Consider the following 22,338-nt stretch of genomic DNA (forward strand, 5'->3'; position numbering starts at 1 on the left):
ATACCGCATAACAGAATGATCTTTTGTGCAAAGAGATTCCTGCATGGAAAAAGGTCTTTCTAGTGTAGCCTATTCCTTGCCAAGTTGGGTTTCTCTGTACAGGGATATATTATTATTATTATTATTATTATTATTATTATTATTATTATTATTATTATTATTTTGGGGGGGTGTTTCTTTGCAGGGAAGAACAATCAGTTCCATGAATCTCCAGGCTCATGCAGTACATCCCAGAGACAGGTTCGTCAGCTGGATCCCTTCACTGAGGAGAGGGATTCAACTTGAGTCTAGCTTGTTCCAGTCCTGCTGTGAATTCTGCATGTGAGAAAAGTGGGTTTCCCCTAACATTAACAGTGGACTTTGTGTAAAGCACACTGAGGTCATGAGAGCTCGACGTTTCCAAAACATGGTCATCAACAATTGTTAGGCTTAAACCTTAAAGGTGCTGCCTTATTCACCAGATACATTAGTGAATGAAATTCCAGAGAGATCCATTTCCATGCCATTTTATTAACCGACTGTACAAAAAGGTACTGTGAACTGGGTACAGCTAGCAGTTACAGGGGTGGCAAAGGGTGCTGTCAATTCAATGTGATGGCTGTGGGTGACAGTGACAGCTTCCTGATGGCAAACCACAAATACCTTGATGGTGACGTGGAAACATTTAGTCAGAAAAATGCCCCCCCCCCGGGCATCGTACCAACGAGCAACTACACATCCCTAGTGATCCCTAACAATTTTTTTATTGCGGACACAAGTTAGAAATCTAACTAAACCTGTATTGGCAATATCTGTTTAATTAGATTTCTAACATTTAAATGTTATAGCATGAAATGCTATATTTTTACCCCTTTAAAAATTGCTAGAGGAGAGTACTGAAGAGGTCACAGCAAGATGTCAAAGCATGAGATGTGACGGGAGACCTAGAAACAAATAATCTCAATCGCGGAACTGCTCTGGATATTGAGGGTGGCGTTTTTGTCTCCTCTCAGTTAGACTGTTTGATGCCTTTTTTCTTTTTCTTTTGCCTGCGCTGTGTCCTTCCTTGAAAACACAAAGGCCCAGGTCTGTGTCCAGGAAAGAATGCCATCTGGCACTACCCTTGAGAAAAGGCTCTTCAATCTACTCTTGCCCAATCACTGCATTGCAAACAGAAATGGGCAAATCCATCCATTTTAATTGCTCCCCCTTTCTCATTTTTCTATTCTTCAGTTCTCTACATTCCCTCATCAGTTTGCATTTTTTTAAAAAAATATTCATCAAAATTCATCAGTGGTTTTAGCAAAACTTCTCCCAATGCACATTTTTGTTCAAAGCATTTCCCTAACAAATATAATGCATTTTTGTATGTTACACCCATCTTAATGCCTGAGAATATGCTGCTGCTTCTTCCTCTTCCTCTTCCTCTTCTTCTTCTTCTTCTTCTTCTTCTTCTTCTTCTTCTTCTTCTTCTTCTTCTTCTTCTTCTTCTTCTTCTTCTTCTTCTTCTTCTTCTTCTTCTTCTCTTATACCTTACTTGGACCGATAACTCCATTGCTAAATTCAGAGAAGTATTTCGAAGGACGGCTGTGTTTCTGTTTGCGCATTGTTTCAGTGAGTATGAATTAGGTAGGCCCACTTTCAGATGTGAACTAAATCATTGCAAGATGGGCTTCCCATGCAACAGGCTCTCCACAGATATGCTAGATTTTCGCAGTTTGGATATAGTTCCCATCATGCCAGAATAATGATGTCTCAGATAAAACCTTGAAAATAAACCCTGTTCATATGCCATACTGGCTATTGTTCTACCTCCACTGATGGAAGCAGCATGAACCTGAATTGCAGTTGCTGGAAATTACAGGTGGGCATGATGTTGGCGGGACATGGGTGGCACTGTGGGTTAAACCACAGAGCCTAGGGCTTGCCGATCAGAAGGTCGGCGGTTTGAATCCCCATGACGGGGTGAGCTCCCTTTGCTCGGTCCCAGCTCCTGCCAACCTAGCAGTTCGAAAGCATGTCAAAGTGCAAGTAGATAAATAGGTACCGCTACAGCGGGAAGGTAAACGGCATTTCCGTGTGCTGCTCTGGTTTGCCAGAAGCGGCTTTGTCATGCTGGCCACATGACCTGAAGCTGTACGCCAGCTCCCTCAGCCAATAACAGGAGATGAGCGCCGCAACCTCAGAGTCGGTCACGACTGGCTCTAATAGTCAGGGGTCCCTTTACCTTTACCTTTATGATGTTGGCAACAGCTAATCTAAACCAACACAGCAATCTCTGAGAGAGTCATCATTACCTGTTTGACCTTTAAAACATTTACTGGAGATAGCAGGAATTAATTCTGGAGCCCACTGTGAACACTGCAGGACCTCCAGGTATAGGGCAGTGGTATATAAATAGTAGTAGTAGTAGTAATAGTAGTAGTAGTAATGCATATGCTCTCCTACCGAGCAGTCTTTTCCTAACAATTTATGCTTCATTGAGTGTTCCTTGGAGGTTTCTTCAGTTTGAATGCTTGATTTAGGAACCTAGGAAACTGCCTTAAACCAGACCATTAATCTGTCTGCCTTGACATGGTCTACGCTGATTGGCATGAGCTCTGCAGGATTTGGGGCAGGGTTCTCTCCCACCCCGGCCATCAGAGGCCATCACCCCTGGGGCCTCCTTCATGCAAAGCAGAACCTCTGCCACTGAGCCACAGCCCTTCCTTGCCTTCCACCTACCCCTCCTTGCCTCTGAGTTCTCTTCCATCCCCAACTCCACTGGATTCCCTTCTGGACAATAGCATGTAATTAGAGAAGATGCTGGAGAAGGCAAGGGATGCTGGTGGATGCTTGTGGAGATGGCTATTGTTTTTGAGCATCATGGGCACAGACACCTTTTAATTACAATGCATACCATGTAAGACAAGATTTTGTATATTTTAATTTATTATTCTTATTTTTTTTGGCTTGGGCTTCTGCTCAGTTCATTCAATTATATATATATACTGTATATATACACACGCACACACATCATTGTTATACAGTGTCCTCCGTCCTGAGGTTTCATTTTCTTACATTCTCCTCTCGGCAACAGTGTTTTGAGGCTACTGAATGCCTTTATGCAGCCTGCCAAACCAGACCTTGAAGTCTGAAGGCAAGGCCAATGGAGACAATCCTCAGAAGTCCTGGCTGGTTTGGGGGGGGCAGTGGCAGAGAGAGGTTCTCCTATTGCAAAGCAGACAGGATGGTGGTGTCTTTGGTGAGAAATGTATCCATCAGAGCTACACACGAGCAAGTCAATGCATTCGACTGTTAGGCTCGGCTAATCACTGTGATGAACACTGGAGACCACAGGTGTTATTTAGGGCATTTTTTCCTAACTGCTGTTGTTTCTAGCACAGTGCAAAGGTTGCAGTTGAAATGAACTCTTCTTCATCAGTCTCCCAGAGTCTGAATGCCACCTTGGTCATGAATGAGACAACCTTCAACCAATACAGTGGTTTCAACCCAGCTGACAAATGTATGTAGGCATGACACCCATAACAGGGCGTGCTTCGTTGTCCAGGCAGAACACATGGTGTCTTCACGGTCCCCAGTAGGACCATGCTAATCATGCACCCGGTCCTCGGGAGAGTTAGCAGTGAAGGATCTTCATAAAGGCCTTCCGGAACTCAATATTGAAGGTGGTGTAGATAATGGGGTTGACAGCGCTGTTGACATAGCCAAGCCATGTAAAGGCATTGTACAGGGCCGGGGGGATGCCACAGTTGCAGTGCATGTTCAGGATGTGGGTGATGAAGAATGGGAGCCAACAGATGATGAAGACGCCTGCAGGAGGACAAATGAAAGGAGCCAGGTTAGCATTGCAGCGGCTAGCCAGTACTTTTTCACAACCGAATGCAGTTAACTTATGCAATGTGCTACCATCAGATGTGGGGAATGTCAGAGAAACAAATTATATTCCTTGCCATTTGCAGAACAATATGCAGTTGTACCTTGGTTTTCAAAGAGCTTAGTTCTCGAACGTTTTGGCTCCTGAATGTCGCAAACCCTGGAAGAGACTGTTCCAGTTTGCGAACTATTTTTGGAAGCCAAACGTCCGACAGGGCTTCCGTGGCTTCTAATTGGCTGCAGGAGCTTCCTGCAGCCAATCAGAAGCCGCACTTTGGTTTTCAAATGTTTTGGAAGTCAAATGGACTTCCGGAATGGATTCCATTCGACTTCCAAGGTACGACTGTACGGTTGTTCTTCCCTGTAGAAGGTGTGTTATGAGCCCCACAATCAAGAGGCTTTCTTTAGTCAAAGACCTTTCCAAAGTACCTCCGCCCTCTTTCAATTTCTACTGCATCTTTGGTGTTAGACTTTACTGCAGTTGTTATATAATTTAATTCCTCAAGTGGTAATGCAGGGATGGGCAACCTGTGGCCCTTCAGATATGGTTGGACTTTAAGCTTCTATCATCTCTGATGATTGACCATGTTGGCTGCAGCTGGTGGGAATTGCCGTCCAACAACATGTATTATGTTGGCATCAGCCTTGACCAACCTGGTGCTCTCTGGATGTTGTTGGACTGAAACTCTCATCAGCTCTAGCTGGATTTGATGGGAATTGTTGTTCAGCAAATTTCAACAAGAAATTCCTGCACCATTTGCCCTTCTCTTTGATGATTCCTACTAAGCAGCTGCCTCAGACAATGAAGTAACCATTGATCTCCTTATATTCAATGGAGGGTATCAGGTTGACTGAGGCTGCTGCAGAAATTATTATTATTATTTTAATTATATCTACTTTATTACTTTAATGATTTTTTAAAAATACCCACTTTAGGAACTTCAAGAATGCAAAGAGTAGTTTATAATGATTGATATAAATACATAGAACAAAGGCATCAGAAGCATAGCTGCCAAGTCTCCCGTTTTTCGCGGGAAACCCCCGTATTTTAAACCGTTTCCCACTGGCAGCCCGGATTGGAAAAAAACCCATAAATCCCCCGGATTTCCTACCTGCCAGGGAGGCTCCATTTTGGGTACTGGCGCCGCCCAATTTCCGGTGCCCAGACATGGGTAGCGCGGCACCGGAAGTCGCTTCTACGCATGTCCGGACATGCGTAGAAGTGGCTTCCGGTGCCGCGCCGCTGCTGATCCCGCATTTTTCAGCGGGAGACTTGGCAGCTATGATCAGAAGCCTCAAATTTACTATCAAACATAGTGGAAGGTGTCTCTTGGATGAATGGAGAACTTCTGTAGACTAGAGGTGGAAGTGACATGGAACCCTTACCAAGCACTATGGCCAGCATCTGCGTGGCTTTCTTTTCCTTCTGCTGCGAAAACTTCCTCCTGCTCATCGTCTTGAGGGAGGTCCTCGTCTTGCCATTGGGCATTGTTTGGATCTCAAATATCTTGGTTGCTTTGGGGTTATCCATTGTATGCCCGTTCTTCTCCGCTTTTGGTGGGCCATCCGTGGGCGACCGCAGAGTGGAATTGGCACAGAGGTTGGAAGCAGCTGGCATGGCCACTTCGTTGTTACTTGGCACAGGTGGCTTGTGTTTGGTTTTCTCTGCAGGGCTGGTGCTGGTTGCCATCTCCATCTCTTCCATGTGATTTACTGCATCCTGGACAAAGATCAGATTATTCCCCCATTTTAAATAATTTTTTTACAAAAAAGGATTTAAGAAAACCTACCTAAATTACTTCGTTCAAAGAGTGACTCAAGGGGGGGGGTGCAGTTCTAAGCTCTGGTTGGCAGCAGCAGGGCTTGATGGAGCTCTGGTGCTCATGCCATCCAAGACCAAACACTGGGGAAGGGAAAGTGCATTTTGACCCCATTCAGCACATTCAACTTTTTAATACCAGATTTTAACAATTGCATTTGTAATCCAATTCATGGCTTCCATATACTATTGATATGTATTATTATTATTATTATTATTATTATTATTATTATTATTAAATTAATTATTTTCACCACGTTTATGTATCACTTTTCTTCCAGCATACAGGGTTCTCTACCCTCCGTTTCATCCTCACAACAACCCTGTGAGGTAGATTAGACACAGAGACAATGACTGGCCCAAAGACACTCAGCGATCTGAGCGGGGATTTGAATCCTGTTCTCCCAGACACTCAACACCCAAGTGGCTCTGATTTAATGCACAATCTATCTCTAAGATGATACATTTTCATTCTGGAATATGAAAATATGTTATTTGTTCATGCCAAATGAACTGATATATTAATTGTTCGAGCCGTTATGTGGATAGATAGCCTCCTTTAAAAGAGGTTGGGGCGAGCTATGAAGGCATGGACAAAAGGATGGGTGAGGTGTAAAGGCTTGGTCAGGTGGAGAGGGAGGAGGAGCTGGACAGGTGTGGGGGGAGAGGGTTGGCAAAGGGGCTGGCGAGCGGATTGAGTAGGAGCTGTAGACTCATGATCATTTACATGTGTTACTTGCTTTTCTTAGAAAGTAACATACGTTGAGGCCAACTTAGAAAAGCCAATAAAAATCCGAAAACACAGCCACGTAAATATATAGCGGGACCTACAGATCCTACCCCACTGAAAGAGGCCACAGTGCTACTACCCCAAATTAAGGGCCAAAATGCTGGTAAAGAAAAAAGTATTTGCCTGGCACCTTAAAGGAGATAAAGATGGGGCCAGGCATGCCTCCTCAGAGAGAGCATTCCACAAGTTGGGGGCCACCACTGAAAAGACACGAACTATTCTTGCCACTCTCTGAACAGGGACAGGGCACACAAAGAATTGCCTCAGATGATGGTTGCGGGGTTCGGGTCGCTTCATGTGAGCCATGCTGGTTCTTGAGATACTGGGGTCCTGAGCTGTATAATACCATACAGGTAACCAGTAGCAACAACATTAGGCATTTCCCCATTTTAAATCAGGTTCAGGGCCTGCACAAAAGGACGGCAAAGTTGGGCATCTGTCAAGGACAAACATTACACCAGTGAGCCCCACTGACAAGAGCACTACCTGAACTTGCTCCTCCTCTTCAGCACTGCAGCCCACTAACTTGTTCATCCACCAGTTACCTTGTCTCAGGCTATGGTGGTGAGGAGGAGGAGGAGCAGGAGACGTCCTTGCCTGCCTGCTCAGAAGTACATGTGATGAGGAAGAGGAGCACAGCAGCAGTTTATGGTGGTGAGGAGGCAGCCTCACTGGGGAGCTGGACTCTGGGAGAGTGTCTTGCCCTCTGTACAAAACCTGGAGCCTGCATGGAGTGGACTTGCTGAAAGGAAGAAAGCTTGGGAGAAATCCCGGGATGGACTTTTTTGGGGGGACGGGACGGGACAGGACGGGACGGGACTGAGGTTTCCTGAGCTGAGCAAGTGCTCAGAGAAATCCTCTCTAAGTGTATGTCTGTTTCCCTGGAGCTGAGTTCCTGGCTCCAGCTGGAGGGACTCCAGAAATGAAAGAGATCCTGCAAGCCTGAAGTTTGCTGTTGCTTGTAGTACAACTCACCACTTTCCGTTTGTGAAGCTGGAAGCTCCCATTGGTCTTCATGATGAGTGTGCAGAGCCTGACGTCTTCTAGATGAGTGCATTTGCTCTACGGGTGGGGAGGGAGGGAGTGCAAGGAAGGGAGGGAAAGCAAGGAAGGACAAACAGGGAGTGTAAGAAGAGATAAGTCTGGCCTGTGAGCTAGAGAGAAGGATTTGGAATTCACTGGGGGGTGGGGTGGAGGATATAGATGTGAGGGCCATGACTGTGTGTGTCTCCCTGAATAAACAGGGATCATCTTGGCAAAGTCTGCAGCTCATCCTGGGTGAGGCAGGTGCGTGAAAAACTAAGCAAGAGATGTATTTCAAAAAGTTTTCTATAGTACCTCTATATCAGGCATGTCAAACCTGCGGCCCTCCAGATGTTTTGGACTACAATTCCCATCTTCCCCGACCACTGGTCCTGCTAGCTAGGGATCATGGGAGTTGTAGGCCAAAACATCTGGAGGGCCGCAGGTTTGACATGCCTGCTCTATATCCTTTCCTTAAAGGGGAATCACTCCAATCAAAATTATCAAGGGGCTGGAGCAATTCCTGTTTAGAGAAAGGGTAAGGGGTGGTGGTGGGCAATGCTGGCCCACTCTTGAGACAAGGTGAGATAACTGCCTCAGGTGGACAGCAGATTCCAATGTAGATCTTTATTCCACCTTGTTCCTGATGAAGATCTTCATTTTCACTTCTTCTTCCCTGGAGAGGAGGAGGGTGCCATTTTGTGGTTCAACTCAGGTGCCAAAATGCCTTGGGCCAATTCTGGTGGTGGGAAATGATAGAGTTGTCTACCATTATGCGTGGTGTGAGGAAAGTGGACAGAGAGATGTTTTTTCTCCCTTTCACATAATATTAGAACTCAGAGCCATCCAATGAAGCTGAATGTTGAAAAAAATCAGGATTTAACAAAGCAAATCTTCACAAAGCGCTTGGCTGCATTGTGGAATTTGCTTCCACAAGAGTCATGGATGGCCACCAATTTGGAGGGCTTTAAAGGAGGATCAAGCAAATACCTGGAGGAGAAGGCTACTAGCCATGATGGTCCTGCCTTCATGCCAGAGGGAGTAGGTCTCTGAAAACGAGCTGCTGAGAATCATAAGTAGGGAGAAGGCTCTTCTGCTTGGCTCCTGCTAGTGGGCTTTTCAGAGGCACCTGATTGGCCACTGTGAGAGAACAGGATGCTGGACAAGATCTTTGCCTTGGGGCTGATCTAGCAAGGTTATTCCTACATTGTTACGCCTGCAATTCTTGTGAATACCCCTCTTCAAAAAAATAAACAAAGATAAGCCAACAGTCAGGTGCTTGATAAACTCTATACTTTCCATCCTTTGGACAGGCAGCAAAACTAGAACATTTATTGAGAGCCCGAATGCATGGATCGAGAAGCTTTGAGGGCCACAATCTGAATAGCCCCTGGCTGTTTTTTCCACTTTGATCTCATGCTTGCACCTGTTCAGCTATTGTTATGGAAGTTGTCACTAAATGGTACAGGACTGGGATGCCTCCAGGTTTTCTTGGGAGGTATATAGGGTGAACTGTTCTCCCCAGTGTCACCAGCAATGTGCTTTTAACTGTTGCCCCAGCTCCTGGTGTGCCTATTAAGGGCAAGGGCAGTCAACCAAGGTAGGAAGATGAAGTCCCCCTATATGAGGGGGTGCAATAATATAAGAAGAGCCTGCTGGATCAGGCCAATGACCCATCTAGTGCAGCATTCTCGTCTCACAGTGGCCAAACTGATGCTTGTGGGAAACTCTCAAGTAGGACCCACGCCCAAGTGCACTCTTGCCTCCTGTGGTTTCCAGCAACTGGTATTGAGGAACATTACTGCCTCTGACCACAGCAGTACATCATGGCCACCATGACTAGCAGCCATGGATAGCCTTCTCCTCCATGAATTTGTCCAATCCTCCTTTAAAGACATCCAAGTTGGTAGCCATTGTCGTCGCCTATGGAGGTGAGTTCCATAGCTCAACTATGCTGCTTTTCCCTAGAAGCCCTACCTGAGTCAGAGAACCAAACAGCCATCTCAGGTTCACTCACGCTGAACAGCAAAGATTGGGGAAGGAAAAGGAGGAGATGGGAAATCCTTGGGGATAAATAAGGATCAGGGAGGAAAGAGGAGATGGAGATTGGTGTGTGGGTGTTGCTTGGGTTCTGATTACCTTCAGTGGGGCCTCGGTATCAGGGTCCAGGCCCACGCTGGTGGCGGTGACGCGCTTGGTGTTGACCCGCTTCCTGCGTTTCCGCAGCACTATGTATATCTGCACGTACACCAGCAGGGTGACAATGAAGGGGACGTAGAAGGAGACGATAGAGGAATACACAACAAAGGCAGGATTGGCAATGAAACACTCATTCTTCTCTGGAAGACATAAGAGATTGCAGGAGCGTTGTCCCAGCCATTAGGAGCTACTGCCAGCTTGCATGTGGGTTTGTGCTACTACAAGAAGGTGCAAAAGATGTTGTTTCTGGGGGAGAACCTCATCACACTTGGTCCCAGTGCAATAAACTCCAATGCAAGCTTGAGATCTTCAGCAGTGGAGACTGCATGGCTATTATGGAATCTATCCAGCCTCACATACACGACACTGTTCCGTGGGGAAGCAGCCCCGTCCCAAGACACTGCTAATTTCAAAGGGGTGGCATGCTGTCTCCCTGCCTTACTAGTCTTTCTGACTTGCAGTTCCATAAAGTTATTTAAGAGACATGGGGAGGAGGAGGAGAGTGAGTGTGAAGGCGGGAACCAGGAGCCAGTCAGCAATAACTCCCCAAGTGTCAGTGAAGTTAACTCTTTATTCAAAGAAACAAAATAGCTCAGGCCTAGTGAGCACAGCAACTCTTCCCAGTAGGTCTTGCCCCCGTGAGGCAATTGCAAGGACTGAAGACCCCCACCTTCTCACAGCTCTCTAAGTCTCCTCCTCCCTTGGTTAGTTCCCAGGCAATCTGAGGCTCCTTTGTTTTGCCTGTTTCTGCTTCAATTGTGTCATACCGTTGCAAGTTCTGGGTGACCAGCAGGGAGGGGAGCTGGTCACAGCAGGAAGGGGAAAAACCCCAGGCTTCCTCAGCAGCCTGCTTCATATCTTTCTCTGGGGTCTCCCTCCTCTCCAGCCTCTGCTTCTGCCTCTGATTCTGGACTGCTCTCTGCCACAGCCTCTTCCCACTCACTAAACCCTGTTACCTCTGCAGTTTCTGACACCTCCTCCAGTCTTCTTCCTCTGACCACTCATTATCATCCCACCACCATCTCCCCAACTCTGAGCCTTCTTCCCTCACGGTTACCCAGATGGTGCCTCCCACCACACCTCTGTATCCAGTGGTGGAAGTTTGCACCCCTTCAGGAGATTAGATGTTGCTGTGGCAGAAATACAGCGTGACCAAGAGACTCACTGGGCTATTTTATTAGATGGACCTTTGCCAGTCTTTCTGAATGAGCCATTGCTGGTTCATAAAAACTATATGAAAATATAATTGGGGCAGGAGAATAAAGAGTATCTACACCAGCTTTTGACACAATGGTGCACTCCAGTTGTTATTGGACTATAACTCCCATCAGCCTCTGCCAGCACTGTTAGTAAGGGCTGTTATTCCCAATAGCTGTGCTGAAAGTAAGTGCACATGTGTGCATTTGCTTGTTTTCTGCACAAACTACCCTTTGGGGTTACAAGAAGAGGAAGGCTGTGTTGTGACCAGGACAGAGAGAGATAATGCTGGCTCAGTTTACAGCCGACACCCCCCCCCGACTTGAACCCAGCACAGAATCCACCTCCTCTTTTATTTTATCATGCTTACTTGTGTTGTTCAGCCCAAAAAGCAGTGGGCAGGAGACGGCAAAGGAGAGGACCCAGACCACAGCAATCATGACAGTGACTCTGCGCTTGGAGCTGTAGCGTGTGTTATAAAGCATCGGCATGGCCACGGCAGTATACCTGTTTGGAAGGGAGACACAAGAGTAGGAACTCAGTGTGGCATTGGAGCTCACCTGCACTGCTGAAAAAACAAACAAGGAGGAGAAGGATGCCAGAGGACAGTTCAGGTCCAGAAAAAGCAAGGATTCATCCTGCTGTGCTAGGATGAGCATGCAATCCCTTGCAAGCCGGGAAGGAAATCAGAGATGGATTCTCTACCTGTCGATGCTGATGGCGCAAAGGTTGAGGATGCTAGCTGTGCACATCATAACGTCCAGGGTGACGAAGATGTCACAGTGGATGCGGCTGAAACGCCACTCACCAACCACCTGAGAAGAAAACGGCATTGGTGTTAAGGATGGGAAACTCCAAGACTCATTACAAGAATAATGAAGAGTTGGGTAGAATAAAAAGGGAGCCAGTGTGGTGTAGTGGTTAAGAGTGGTAGTCTCGTAATCTGGTGAACTGGGTTCGCTTCCCCGCTCCTCCACATGCAGCTGCTGGGTGACCTTGGGCTAGTCATACTTCTCTGAAGTCTCTTAGCCCCACTCACCTCACAGAGTGTTTGTTGTGGGGGAGGAAGGGAAAGGAAAGGAGAATGTTAGCAGCTTTGAGACTTCTTCTACACACATATGAAAACGCTGTGAAAATGGTGTTTTTTTAAAAAAAACGTTTTGAAAAATATATTGAATTCGTCATAGTTTACCATCGCCATCTAGTGTCACATTTGTATATTGCACTTTACAACACACTTGAAATGTTCTATTTTCAGCTGAGTCCTTGGAGAGACTTGTTTATCCAGGTATATCTATTCCATTTTCCAGCCAGTTGGCCTTTGCAGCAGCCTCCCCTAGCCTCACACTCTCCTTATGTTTTGGGCTACGATTCCCATCAACTCCAGCCAACCTGATCATGCTGGGTGGTGATGATGAGAATTGTAATCCAAACATCTGGAAGGCACCAGGTTGGGAGCCAGCTGCCCTAGAGGAAAGTAGAGACAGTTTTGTTATGGAATAATTTAAGAAGCGCAGAAACAATGCTGGCATGGACCGCATCTGAGCTTTTTTGATGCAATCTCTTCAATCAATTTATTTCTCAAGTGCCTAAAGCAAGACAGTTCCAGCATAACCACATAAGCGCTCTCTCCTTCCCTATCTCTCTCCTGCACAAATCACACCTTTGATCAGGCTTCCAGATGTTCATCACTTGCCGCTTTTGGCTGTTGCAGTCTAGCTTATCTGAATGTAAAAATCTAGATGTATCTGTCCGGAGAGATCGGCACTGATCCTATCAGCTGGGGAGAATTTGGAAACAGACAACACACAACCTGAATATACATCCAGCAAGCTGCCAACAGACTCCCCCCACCTGCCCCCCAGCTCTCCCTGGCCTCTGTAATTCTTGGAATCTACATCAATGTCTCTCAGCATCATTCACTTTACAGGAAAGGATGTGAGACTTCAGAAGGAATTAGAAGACAAACTAATGAAGTGTTACACACAATGCTGGTGGGGAGTGAACTCTTTGTGGTGGTTGTGGAACGCAGCTTAAGAAGAGACCTGTCACATCAGGCCAGTAGACACCCTGCCCCTGGCATCTGGCACCCAGAATGACACTGTCTCTGGGATGTTTTATTTATTAATTAAATCACTTTATAGCGAAACTTTATGAGTGGTTCATAGCAAAATAGAAAAGGTTGCATTTTCCCCCTATTATGTCTTATAGCTGCATTGCAGAGAAGCCTTCTGGGGACAAGCAATGTGCATTTGCAACAGCAGCCTTTTCAGCTGTAAAGCATTTTCGGGTGGAGGTGATAGACAAGGCACCCCCCCAAAAATGTTTTGACTCTCATGTGGAGTACTCAGGAACAGGGGGGGGGGTCTTTGATTTGGAGATGTAGGAAATGCAAGACCCAAACACCATGTGTCCAAAATGGTTTGAGAATTTGTGTGTGTGTGTGTGTGTGTGTGTGTGTGTGTGTGTGTGTGTATCTCGCATTATTGGCCGAGGGAGCCAGCGTACAGCTTCCAGGTCATGTGGCCAGCATGACAAAGCCGCTTCTGGTGAACCAGAGCAGCACACAGAAACGTATATGTATTTAAATATATGTATTTAAAAATCTAACCCACCCCACCCACCAATCACATACACTCCAAAGGGGAAAGAGCACACCCATGCAAATATTGTTTGTTAAACACAGTTTTAGAAATGGGCAAAAGTTGTGTGTTTCAGTGGAATTTGATTTCTTGGCAGTCAAAAACTTGTTGGGAACGCTTTTCTTGCAGTGCATTCAAACAAATGAGTTTCGTGCATCACATTAAAAATATGCATGCAATATTTCAACGAGAACAAGGCAAAACCATCAAAATCGAAATGACACTGTCTATTGTCTGATTTAAAAAAAATCAGTCATTGTTTATTTTTATTCTCTTGGAAGGGATAAGGTGATATTCCATTTGAAAGATCATACAGAGGGAGTCCGGGTCTGTTGTTGCCTGTACTTGCTCTTGAAAAGTGTGGCGAACATCAAAGAACGGAAAGAAGCCCCCTTCCATCGATTATTATTATTATTATGCTTACTTTGGAAAGGAGCACAGAAATAAGAGCAGTAGAGGTATTCCTGTGCTGTAATCACACTTAAATGTATGTCCAGCAGTAGGTGAATAGCATCCCATTGGGGAATCTGTAAGATTCTCCATTATTATGGGATTAATGTGGACTCCCTACCAAATTTTGCCTCTAACAGAGTTAAACAACTCATCAAAGAAAGAAATTATTTGGACTCTAAATTGAGGGACCTTCATTCACTTTCCCAGATGGCATACGCATCCTGGTATCGAATATATAAAACATCTATTGGGCTGGAACAATACTTCATTAATCTTATGCTGGCACCCCTTAGAAAAGCATTTACAGCTTTGCGTCTTCAGTGTATGGCCACTTCTAGCAGAATCGAATGGAAGTTTAGTGCTCCCGTCTGTGAATTGGTTCCAAAACAATCTGTTTGCAACCCCATTGACCCAGAATTCCATGGAAGTAAAGTGACATAATTTAGGGTGTTATACCGGCATACAGTCATTTCCTGCCATTTTCATGGGGAAAACATAGTGGAACAGAAGCATGCATGTGTGGAAAGGTAGCGACACTGCCTAATAGCATTTGCCGTTTTAGGTAGCGACACTGCCTAATAGCATTTGCCGTTGTGTTATACCAGGCCCACTGGTGTGAATGGAATTTATTGTGGGATGCTAGTATATCGATCAAAAAGCCACCTGTTGCATTATCGATCCATAACGCAACAGGTACTGCTGTGCGAAAGGAACATCAGAAAATGGGACAGAAGCAGTAGCATTATAATCAGAAAAATGAACACAATATTCCCCCACATCTGAACACCTCCCAAGTGTTTGGGCTCACCTCTTCCTGACCCTAAATGGATGAGCTTCAAGGCTTCTTAACCAGGGCAAGTTGCAATAGACTATTCCTAGAGTCTGCCTACCTCCAAGTAGACCCCCCAGGGCATCACCAGAGTAGCCACGAGCAGGTCTGCCACGGCGAGGCTGACAATCAGGTAGTTGGTGGTCGTCTGAAGAGCCTTCTCCCTCGACACAGCCATGCACACCAGCACATTTCCAAAGACGATGACGAAGATGAGGAGAGTGAGGAGCATGGCATAGAAATTATACTGAGGGGGCTCCTGTCCTGGGCTGGACCCGTTGAGGGTTTGGTTATCGTAGCTGTCATCATACGAGGACACGTTCTGGAAATCCATGAGGAAGAAGCAGCTGGTTTGGGGATCTGCCTCACCACAAAAGGGGAAGACAAAAGAGTTGGTCATTCAGTGAGGAAGATTTAGTCACAGATCTTAAGGCCACCATATTTGAACAACAATGTTTCAGAGAGAGGCTCCAGCGTGAAACTGATGCTGAACTGAAATTTAATGCGATGCAGGCAGACGCCAACATAAAGGAGGGGGGATTGTCTGACTACAAACAAACAATTGCCCTACTTCAGGTGTTTATCATTTTCAATCATGCTATGCTAATTTATCACCAATGGCTGGTTGGGAATGGGCTGCCCATTCTGACTGGATCTTGTATTCATTTCTGCTCTGCAAAGCAATGGGAGTTTCCTGCTACTGTCTGTACACTGCGCAGTCTTTTGATCTCACTTTGCCATGCCTCCCTTCCCTTTGTACATAAGTATGTATCTGCCTAGGGCACCTAATACGATTTTATCCATTCATTCTCAGGATTTTTAGAACCTTCCTGACTGACGATACATTGACAACTTGCAAGAAGTCTGCATAGAAAGCTTAAAACAACAACACTGTGACAGAAAATAATAATAATAATCTATATTTAACAAAGTAGAATAGGGCTTGCAAAAATTGCCCTCCTTGAAAAGATCTCTTATAAACTGAATGTATCTTAAGGGTAAAGCTCAAATGACCCATTTTCTTTCTTTCTTTCTTTCTTTCTTTCTTTCTTTCTTTCTTTCTTTCTTTCTTTCTTTTTGCTATACGGAATGATTTTTATTTATTGGATGGATATTGTGGCACACGGTTGCTCAGCATTACAAGTCTGTGCAAACGCCTGGCTCATCTAAGACTTTATAGAGCTTTTATTGTCAATAACGATGGAGCTTACAGGTGGAGACTACTTTCATTTTTTACCTATCTTTGATATTTGTAAAGGGAATCCTTGTATGAGTCAATACTTTATTACTCCTTTGGAGATGTGCTGTACCTCCTGTCCTTCCAGACTGGGAGGCTTTGTGGCTTACATTTTGATTCTTTGCTTTCTTTCATTTTGTTATATTTGCACTTATCAAATCAATAAAAATATTTTTTTTAAAAATAAAAATAAAAATAAATTCTAGGAATTTAAAAACAGCCTTCTGGATCAGCTCAATGGCACATCTTTTCCAACATCCTGCTCACACTGTGACCAACTAAATGTCCTAATAATAATAATAATAATAATAATTTTATTTATACCCCGCCCTTCCCAGTCAAGACCAGGTTTAGGGCGGCTAACAACAAGAATATCAAAGCAAGCATAAATGAAACAATTCAATTAAAATGCAGATTAAATACAATGTTAAAATTTAATTTTATAATTAAGAATCTACAAGTGCAACCTCATTTAAATATCTGTAGGATAAAGCCTTAGGGGAGGGTAACACCAGGGTCAGACTGAGTCAGTCCAAAGGCCAAGCGGAACATCTCCGTCTTGCAGGCCCTACGAAAAGATGACAACTCCCGCTGGGCCCTAGTCTCCTGAGAAAGAGCATTCTACCAGGTCGGGGCTAGTACTGAGAAGGCCCTGGTCCTGGTCGAGGCCAGTCTAACCACCTTGTGACTCGGGATCTCCAGTATGTTATTATTTGTGGACCTTAATGTCCTCTGCGGGGCATGCCGGGAGAGAACAACAACCCTCTGTACTCGTGTTCGCTAGCAACTGAGTATATTGGGGGTGTGCTGGGGGAGGAACAGTGGAAAACTTAGAACTAGAGGGAACAACTCCTTCCCCAGCTCCCTGGCACACACACAGACCCAGGAGAAATTTGTCAACTCAGGAGCTGGTGCAAATCAATACCTTTTTTATTTCCTTTCCACTATTCCTAATGACAGTAGTGGATCTTGTGGTCTCAAATTTCAACGGCGCAATGGACATAAAATTTACAGCATGTTATGGTTTAAGAGAAAATGATATGACAATGATATACTGTATCGTTGATATCTAGCACCGAGTAAACTGACAAAAATGTATAAATCTAAATCAAACAAGTGTTGGAAATGTAAAGAGAAAGAAGGTTCTTTTTATCATATGTGGTAGTCTTCTGGTCAGGTTAAAGCTTACTGGGAAATGATATACAATGAATTGAAAAGGATGTTCAAAATAACTCTTGTAAAAAAACCCAGAAGCTTTTCTTTTGGGAATTATAGGGATAGGACTACCTAAATTGTATAGAAATTTATTCATGTATGCTACTACAGCAGCAAGAATGCTACTTGCCCCAAAATGGAAAGAAGCAGAAGTCCCAGCAAAGGAAGAATGAATACAAAAACTTACGGAATATGCAGAAATGGCAAAACTTATCAGAACAGTAAGAAATCAAGATAACAATTTTTTATTATTATTAAAGAACGGAAATGGTTTATTGAATATTTACAGATAAATTGCAAACAGGTAAGAACATTGGCAGGATTATTGTAATAACCCGCAGTTTCATAGGAGTTTATATTTAAAGTAGATAATGAAACGAGCAAATTAAATGAATTTGGATATGCAGGAGATATTTAATAATAAATTTAAGGAACCGCAGAAAGAGGGGGAAGGAAGTCAAACTTTGAAATGTTAAAATGATAGTAAAATTAATGAAATGTAATGTATACATTTGAAAAAGTATAAATAAAAACTTTTTACTAAAAAATTTCAACGCTGCCCTGTGCTGACACCAAAATTTGGTGCCTCGCCACTTCTCGCATTCTACATCCTAGTTGCTGTGCCCTTTGCAGCACCCCTGAGGCTTCACGCCCTGTACAACCAAACCAGTTGGGCTCCCCTAAATCTGTCTCTGAGGTTAGCTTGACACCTGAGATAAAGGGACTTGTAGAACTTTAAACTTTGCATGTCGCTCAGTATGTGCAGGGGGGAGGGATCCATCTCTAGCTTATTCAAATTTCACTTCTTGAACTGAAAGGCTGGCTGGTCTGAGACATTTAGTATTCCTTCCTAGCGGCCTCCCCTTGACTCAATGGCCATTCTCAGTGGGAGATAACAAGAAGGTTAACCATATTAATTGAAGAGGAAGTTGGATAGAAGACTATAATCCCCTGCTATATTGGTGCACTTGATGAGCTAAGGCATCTTCTTGGCCAAGTACACACTGCTTTAAAACTCCTTCCTTGCTGTTCCTTCTCCCCCCCCCCCCCGAGATGTCATTTTGGCAAATTATAGTCTACTCTTGGTGGTAGGGTACGCCCTTGGGAGGCAAGACCACTAACTCACTTCTCCCAGTTTTGTGAATTTCGCATAGAGAGTTAAAAAAAAAACTACTGGAGTACTAGGTCCTGGGGTTGCTTCCAAGGGTGGAGAACCTCTAGCCTCTGTTTCTGACTTGCGCATGTCTCCCAGACCCAATTCCACACCCTCTGTGGATCTTCTTGCATGGCTGAAGCATGTCCTTGAATTATTTTTATTTTGCCTGGATGGAGAGATGGTGAAGGAGTTGTAGAAACCTCTGGCTTTGTAAGCCCGAAATGTAGCCTACTGAACAAATCCATCGCTTCCCCAACTTTTGCCTCTGGCCTCCTCACTTTCACCTCTGGTCTCACTCGCTATCAGTGGCATGCAATTCTCAGAAGGTTGTCCACAAGGGAGTGCTGCCCCTGGGCTAACGAAAACTATATTGGGGGGGGGGGGAGCTACATAAAAAGGGACATGCCTTGAGTGTTAGGGTTTATCCATACTTCCTCTTGTCCTGCTGCTTCCCCCTAGGAAAAAACCTCTTTAGTGCTCAATCAGAGCAAACAGCAATTTGGGTTTTCGTTGGGTTGACATTTAGTCTGATTTAGGGCTAAAGATCAGGTTTTCCCTGGGAAAGGAATGGGGACCTGGAATTTCTGGGTATGGGATGCTCTTGACTGAGGCCACAGAATGAATCTTCATGCTCAGCAGCTTGAGGGTGGGATTTGTCTACCAGCCTCTGCTCGGCCAGCATTCAAGTACAGGGGTGGGAAATTGGATCTGTTTGGTGGGAAAGATCATGGGCCTCCCCCATGGGCCACTCACATCTCAACTCAGACCCACAAACGCACAGCCCACCAAGTGCCTTTCAAAGACCTGACAAGCAGCTAATGGATGGACCTTGTGAAGCAAGCCTCTTTTGGCTGAGCCAGGTAATATATGGTGTCAGATGGGAGAGGGTTGGCCCAAATGGCCCCATAGGCCAAATGAGGGCCATAAAACTAGTTGTTGACTAGGGTTTGAAGATGGAGGTAACAGAAATCTTAACTGATTTCTCAAAAGCCTTGAGTGTACCTTCCTGGTTCCTGCATTACAAGGGCACACTTCTTGAGAAGAGAATTGCCAACAGACATGCCTCTTAGGAAGAGCCTAAGAATGCCAAACATACTTGTCATAGGTGAAGCCTGTCACTACCTTTCAGCCTCAGTTTTCCACCTGTAAAATGGGAAGAATAGCAACATGCATTCATGCCTGGATTAAAGCAACTGGAAGCCCTGAGCTAGGAGACCTTAGGAGGCCCAAACCTAATAGTATCTGATAATAAGAAGCAAAACTTTGTTCTCTTCTTTATATACTCAATGAAAGTAGAACATTGCTGAAATTTTAGCACTGATAAAAAGATTATAAATTTATAAACAATCTTTTATAAGTTTACAAAAGTTTGGAATTAATGAAGTTATTCACATGGAATATTTGTAGGGGAATCATAGCGTGTAGGGGAAATTTACACTGTATACAAAGTCAGAACAGATTCTTTTGAGCTCTTTTCAATGCAAACTTATCAATTACTGTATATTAATATAATCAGTAAGAGAATGCTTAGATCAGACAACCAGTCTTTGGAGCATTGTTTACCGTAGATCATTCTTTATCCTTTTTAGTCTAGAAAATGATCTTTTGCCAGTACAGTTTGTAACCATTAAACACAAGGACAATCTGAACATTGTTTCCACATTTGAAAAAGCTGTCTGAATTTTCTCCTGGAATATTATTTGATTCATATCTTGTGGCTGAAATTTTCTTTTTCAGGGTGACCTTGCTTTATGTACAAATGGAAGTGTAAGAGTTCATTGACTCGATTAAGGTCAACATCCTTTGGATACTCAAGAACTCAATGTCATTGTGAATCTGTTCCTTGGCTGCTCGCAGATACACCAAAAATGAAAAAAATTCCTAGCTATACTCCTATACACTGTTGCTCTTCTGTTTAGGTTGGCTTTGAGAGTATTCATGATAGTTAGTTGATCAACATGGGAAACATCAGGAGTTGAATTGGCTGATAAACTAAAATAACCTGTCTGTTGGATGTGCTCAATATTGCTGCCATTCTGATGGACCTTTCTTAATGCAGATTATTTCCTTGTTATTCAGTGTGATCCATAAGCCTACGTCATTATTGTCTCTGAAATCACTAGTAGCATGAACAGCTGGTATTTTTGTGTGTGCAGTGCTGAGTTTTTGCTGAGATAATTTGCTTTGTTTTCCAATTCTTTAAGGCAGCAATGAGCTTGAACTGCTTCTTTTGGTGCAACCATCCGCTAGCATGTTCCTTCAGTGCCTTTTGTTAATTCTTTCGTCATGCAATTTCATTGTCACTTTCTTCAGAAATCTCTATACTTGTAGTGGTATTTACTGACAACAGTTGTCCTTGAAGTTCTTGGGAGGCTCTGTTCTGTATATAAACTGCTTGTTCTTCATTTTGTTCAGACTGCTCAGTATAGTCTACTTGATTGTCTTGTGCTTGTAAACAAGAACATTCTGCATCTTAGGGATTATGCAAGGCTGTTTCTGCCTGCTGTACAAAAAGCCATATGATGTGATTGACTTTAAAGGTTTGAGTATTTCCTTCTGTTCTTTTTGTCTCTTGTTTACTAGCACCACTTTCATCTTGCTTACTCATGATCATTTTCACGAGTCAAAATTAAGTCTGATTGTGATTCCCAATGATATAAAAGAATCATCACTTGTTCTCAAAACGCACACTATACACACCCTATAATGATAGACAGTGATATGAACTGTATTGCTTCATAGCTGACTTTATAATTTGATTATGAATAAAACCTCCATGCAGTTTGCTAAACTGTTAGTATGCACTTGTGTGACTGTTAAACAGTCACAGTCACAGACTCATACGTCATATGTTTATTGTTAAGAAGCAACTGGGATGCCATCTCCCGGGGGCCAAGCCCTTTTGGGGGGGGGAGAATATTGTGGAGGGAGCCCCCCCCCCAATGTTCTGGTGGCAGTGGCAACAGGAGGAGGAGAAGCTGCTGCCATGTATGGCTCCACCCCGGCTCCTCTGACAACCTGACGTCATGCACCGTGCGACATTGACACTCTCATTCTCCAGAAGTTGGCACCTCTGGGCTAGATAGTAAAATCTGCCTGGTGTTTAGAAAAGAAAAATTGGCAAGATGCCGGGGGCCCCTTAGATTATGATGCCCTTAGATTATATGTAAATCCAACATGCCTTATTGAGCAGTCATGAAGCGGGGGGTGGGGGGCAGAATGCACTTTAAAATTGGAAGTGCTTCTCCATAAGTTTAAATTGCTCTATAAATGGTGGTATTTATGGTACAGTTTACGGTTTGCTATTTAATTAAAATATGGCTCCCGGCAGTTCCGAACACACTTTGGCAGGGGTGGAAGAGTATTAATTATTTCCCCCTAGAGATCTGTTTTAGTTATGTAAGGAAAACGCTGCCAAAGTGGTCGCCTCCCCCGTGTCCCCCCCCCCAAGCAGCTTCAAAAGCTTCTGTAACTGCATCACTTTTTTGCCATCTCTGTTTGATTATGCCTTTATCTAGGTCGGCTCAAGGAAAGATTAAACACTGATTAGAACACTTCAGTAAACAAAATGATTTTGCAAAGGTTTGTGCTAATTGGATATTGCTATGGTGCTCATTGTCAAAGGCTGCATATAATTGTACAACATAATTGAAAAAGGAACATTTTTCAAAACACTGCGCTGCAGAAAAGCACATAATGACAAGAGATTGGAGATTTACAATTCCACGGCTTTCGATGGAGGATTTTGAGAAACATTTGAGAAACGTTATCCTGACTTTGATTGAGTGTGCAGCCGTAGCGAAAAAGGCAAATTCCATGCTAAGGGTTATTAGGGGAGTGATAGGAAATCTAAGTGCCAATATCGCAATGCCCTTTTGCAAATCTTTGGTTCAGCCACACCTGGAATACTTTCAAAAAGGATA

General features: G+C 44.1%; 1 protein-coding gene across 2 annotated transcripts; it reads right to left on the minus strand.

Annotated features, from left to right (window-relative positions):
* Positions 1–3,598: 3,598 nt before the first annotated feature.
* DRD2 (dopamine receptor D2) lies at positions 3,599–15,144 on the minus strand. Of its 2 annotated transcripts, XM_035139525.1 has the most exons (7): positions 14,869–15,144; positions 11,589–11,698; positions 11,254–11,390; positions 9,627–9,826; positions 7,440–7,526; positions 5,242–5,575; positions 3,599–3,792 (listed from the first exon to the last, which is right to left on the minus strand). In XM_035139525.1, the coding sequence occupies exons 1-7, from the start codon at positions 15,139–15,141 to the stop codon at positions 3,599–3,601; spliced, it is 1,335 nt and encodes a 444-aa protein (XP_034995416.1). In that variant the 5' UTR covers positions 15,142–15,144. The 2 variants fall into 2 exon arrangements, with proteins under 2 accessions (XP_034995416.1, XP_034995417.1); XM_035139526.1 differs by lacking the exon at positions 7,440–7,526 and having other exon boundaries at positions 14,869–15,060.
* Positions 15,145–22,338: the final 7,194 nt, after the last annotated feature.

This window comes from Zootoca vivipara, chromosome 15 (assembly GCF_963506605.1).
Source record: "Zootoca vivipara chromosome 15, rZooViv1.1, whole genome shotgun sequence".
In the NCBI taxonomy this organism is placed as follows: domain Eukaryota; kingdom Metazoa; phylum Chordata; class Lepidosauria; order Squamata; family Lacertidae; genus Zootoca; species Zootoca vivipara.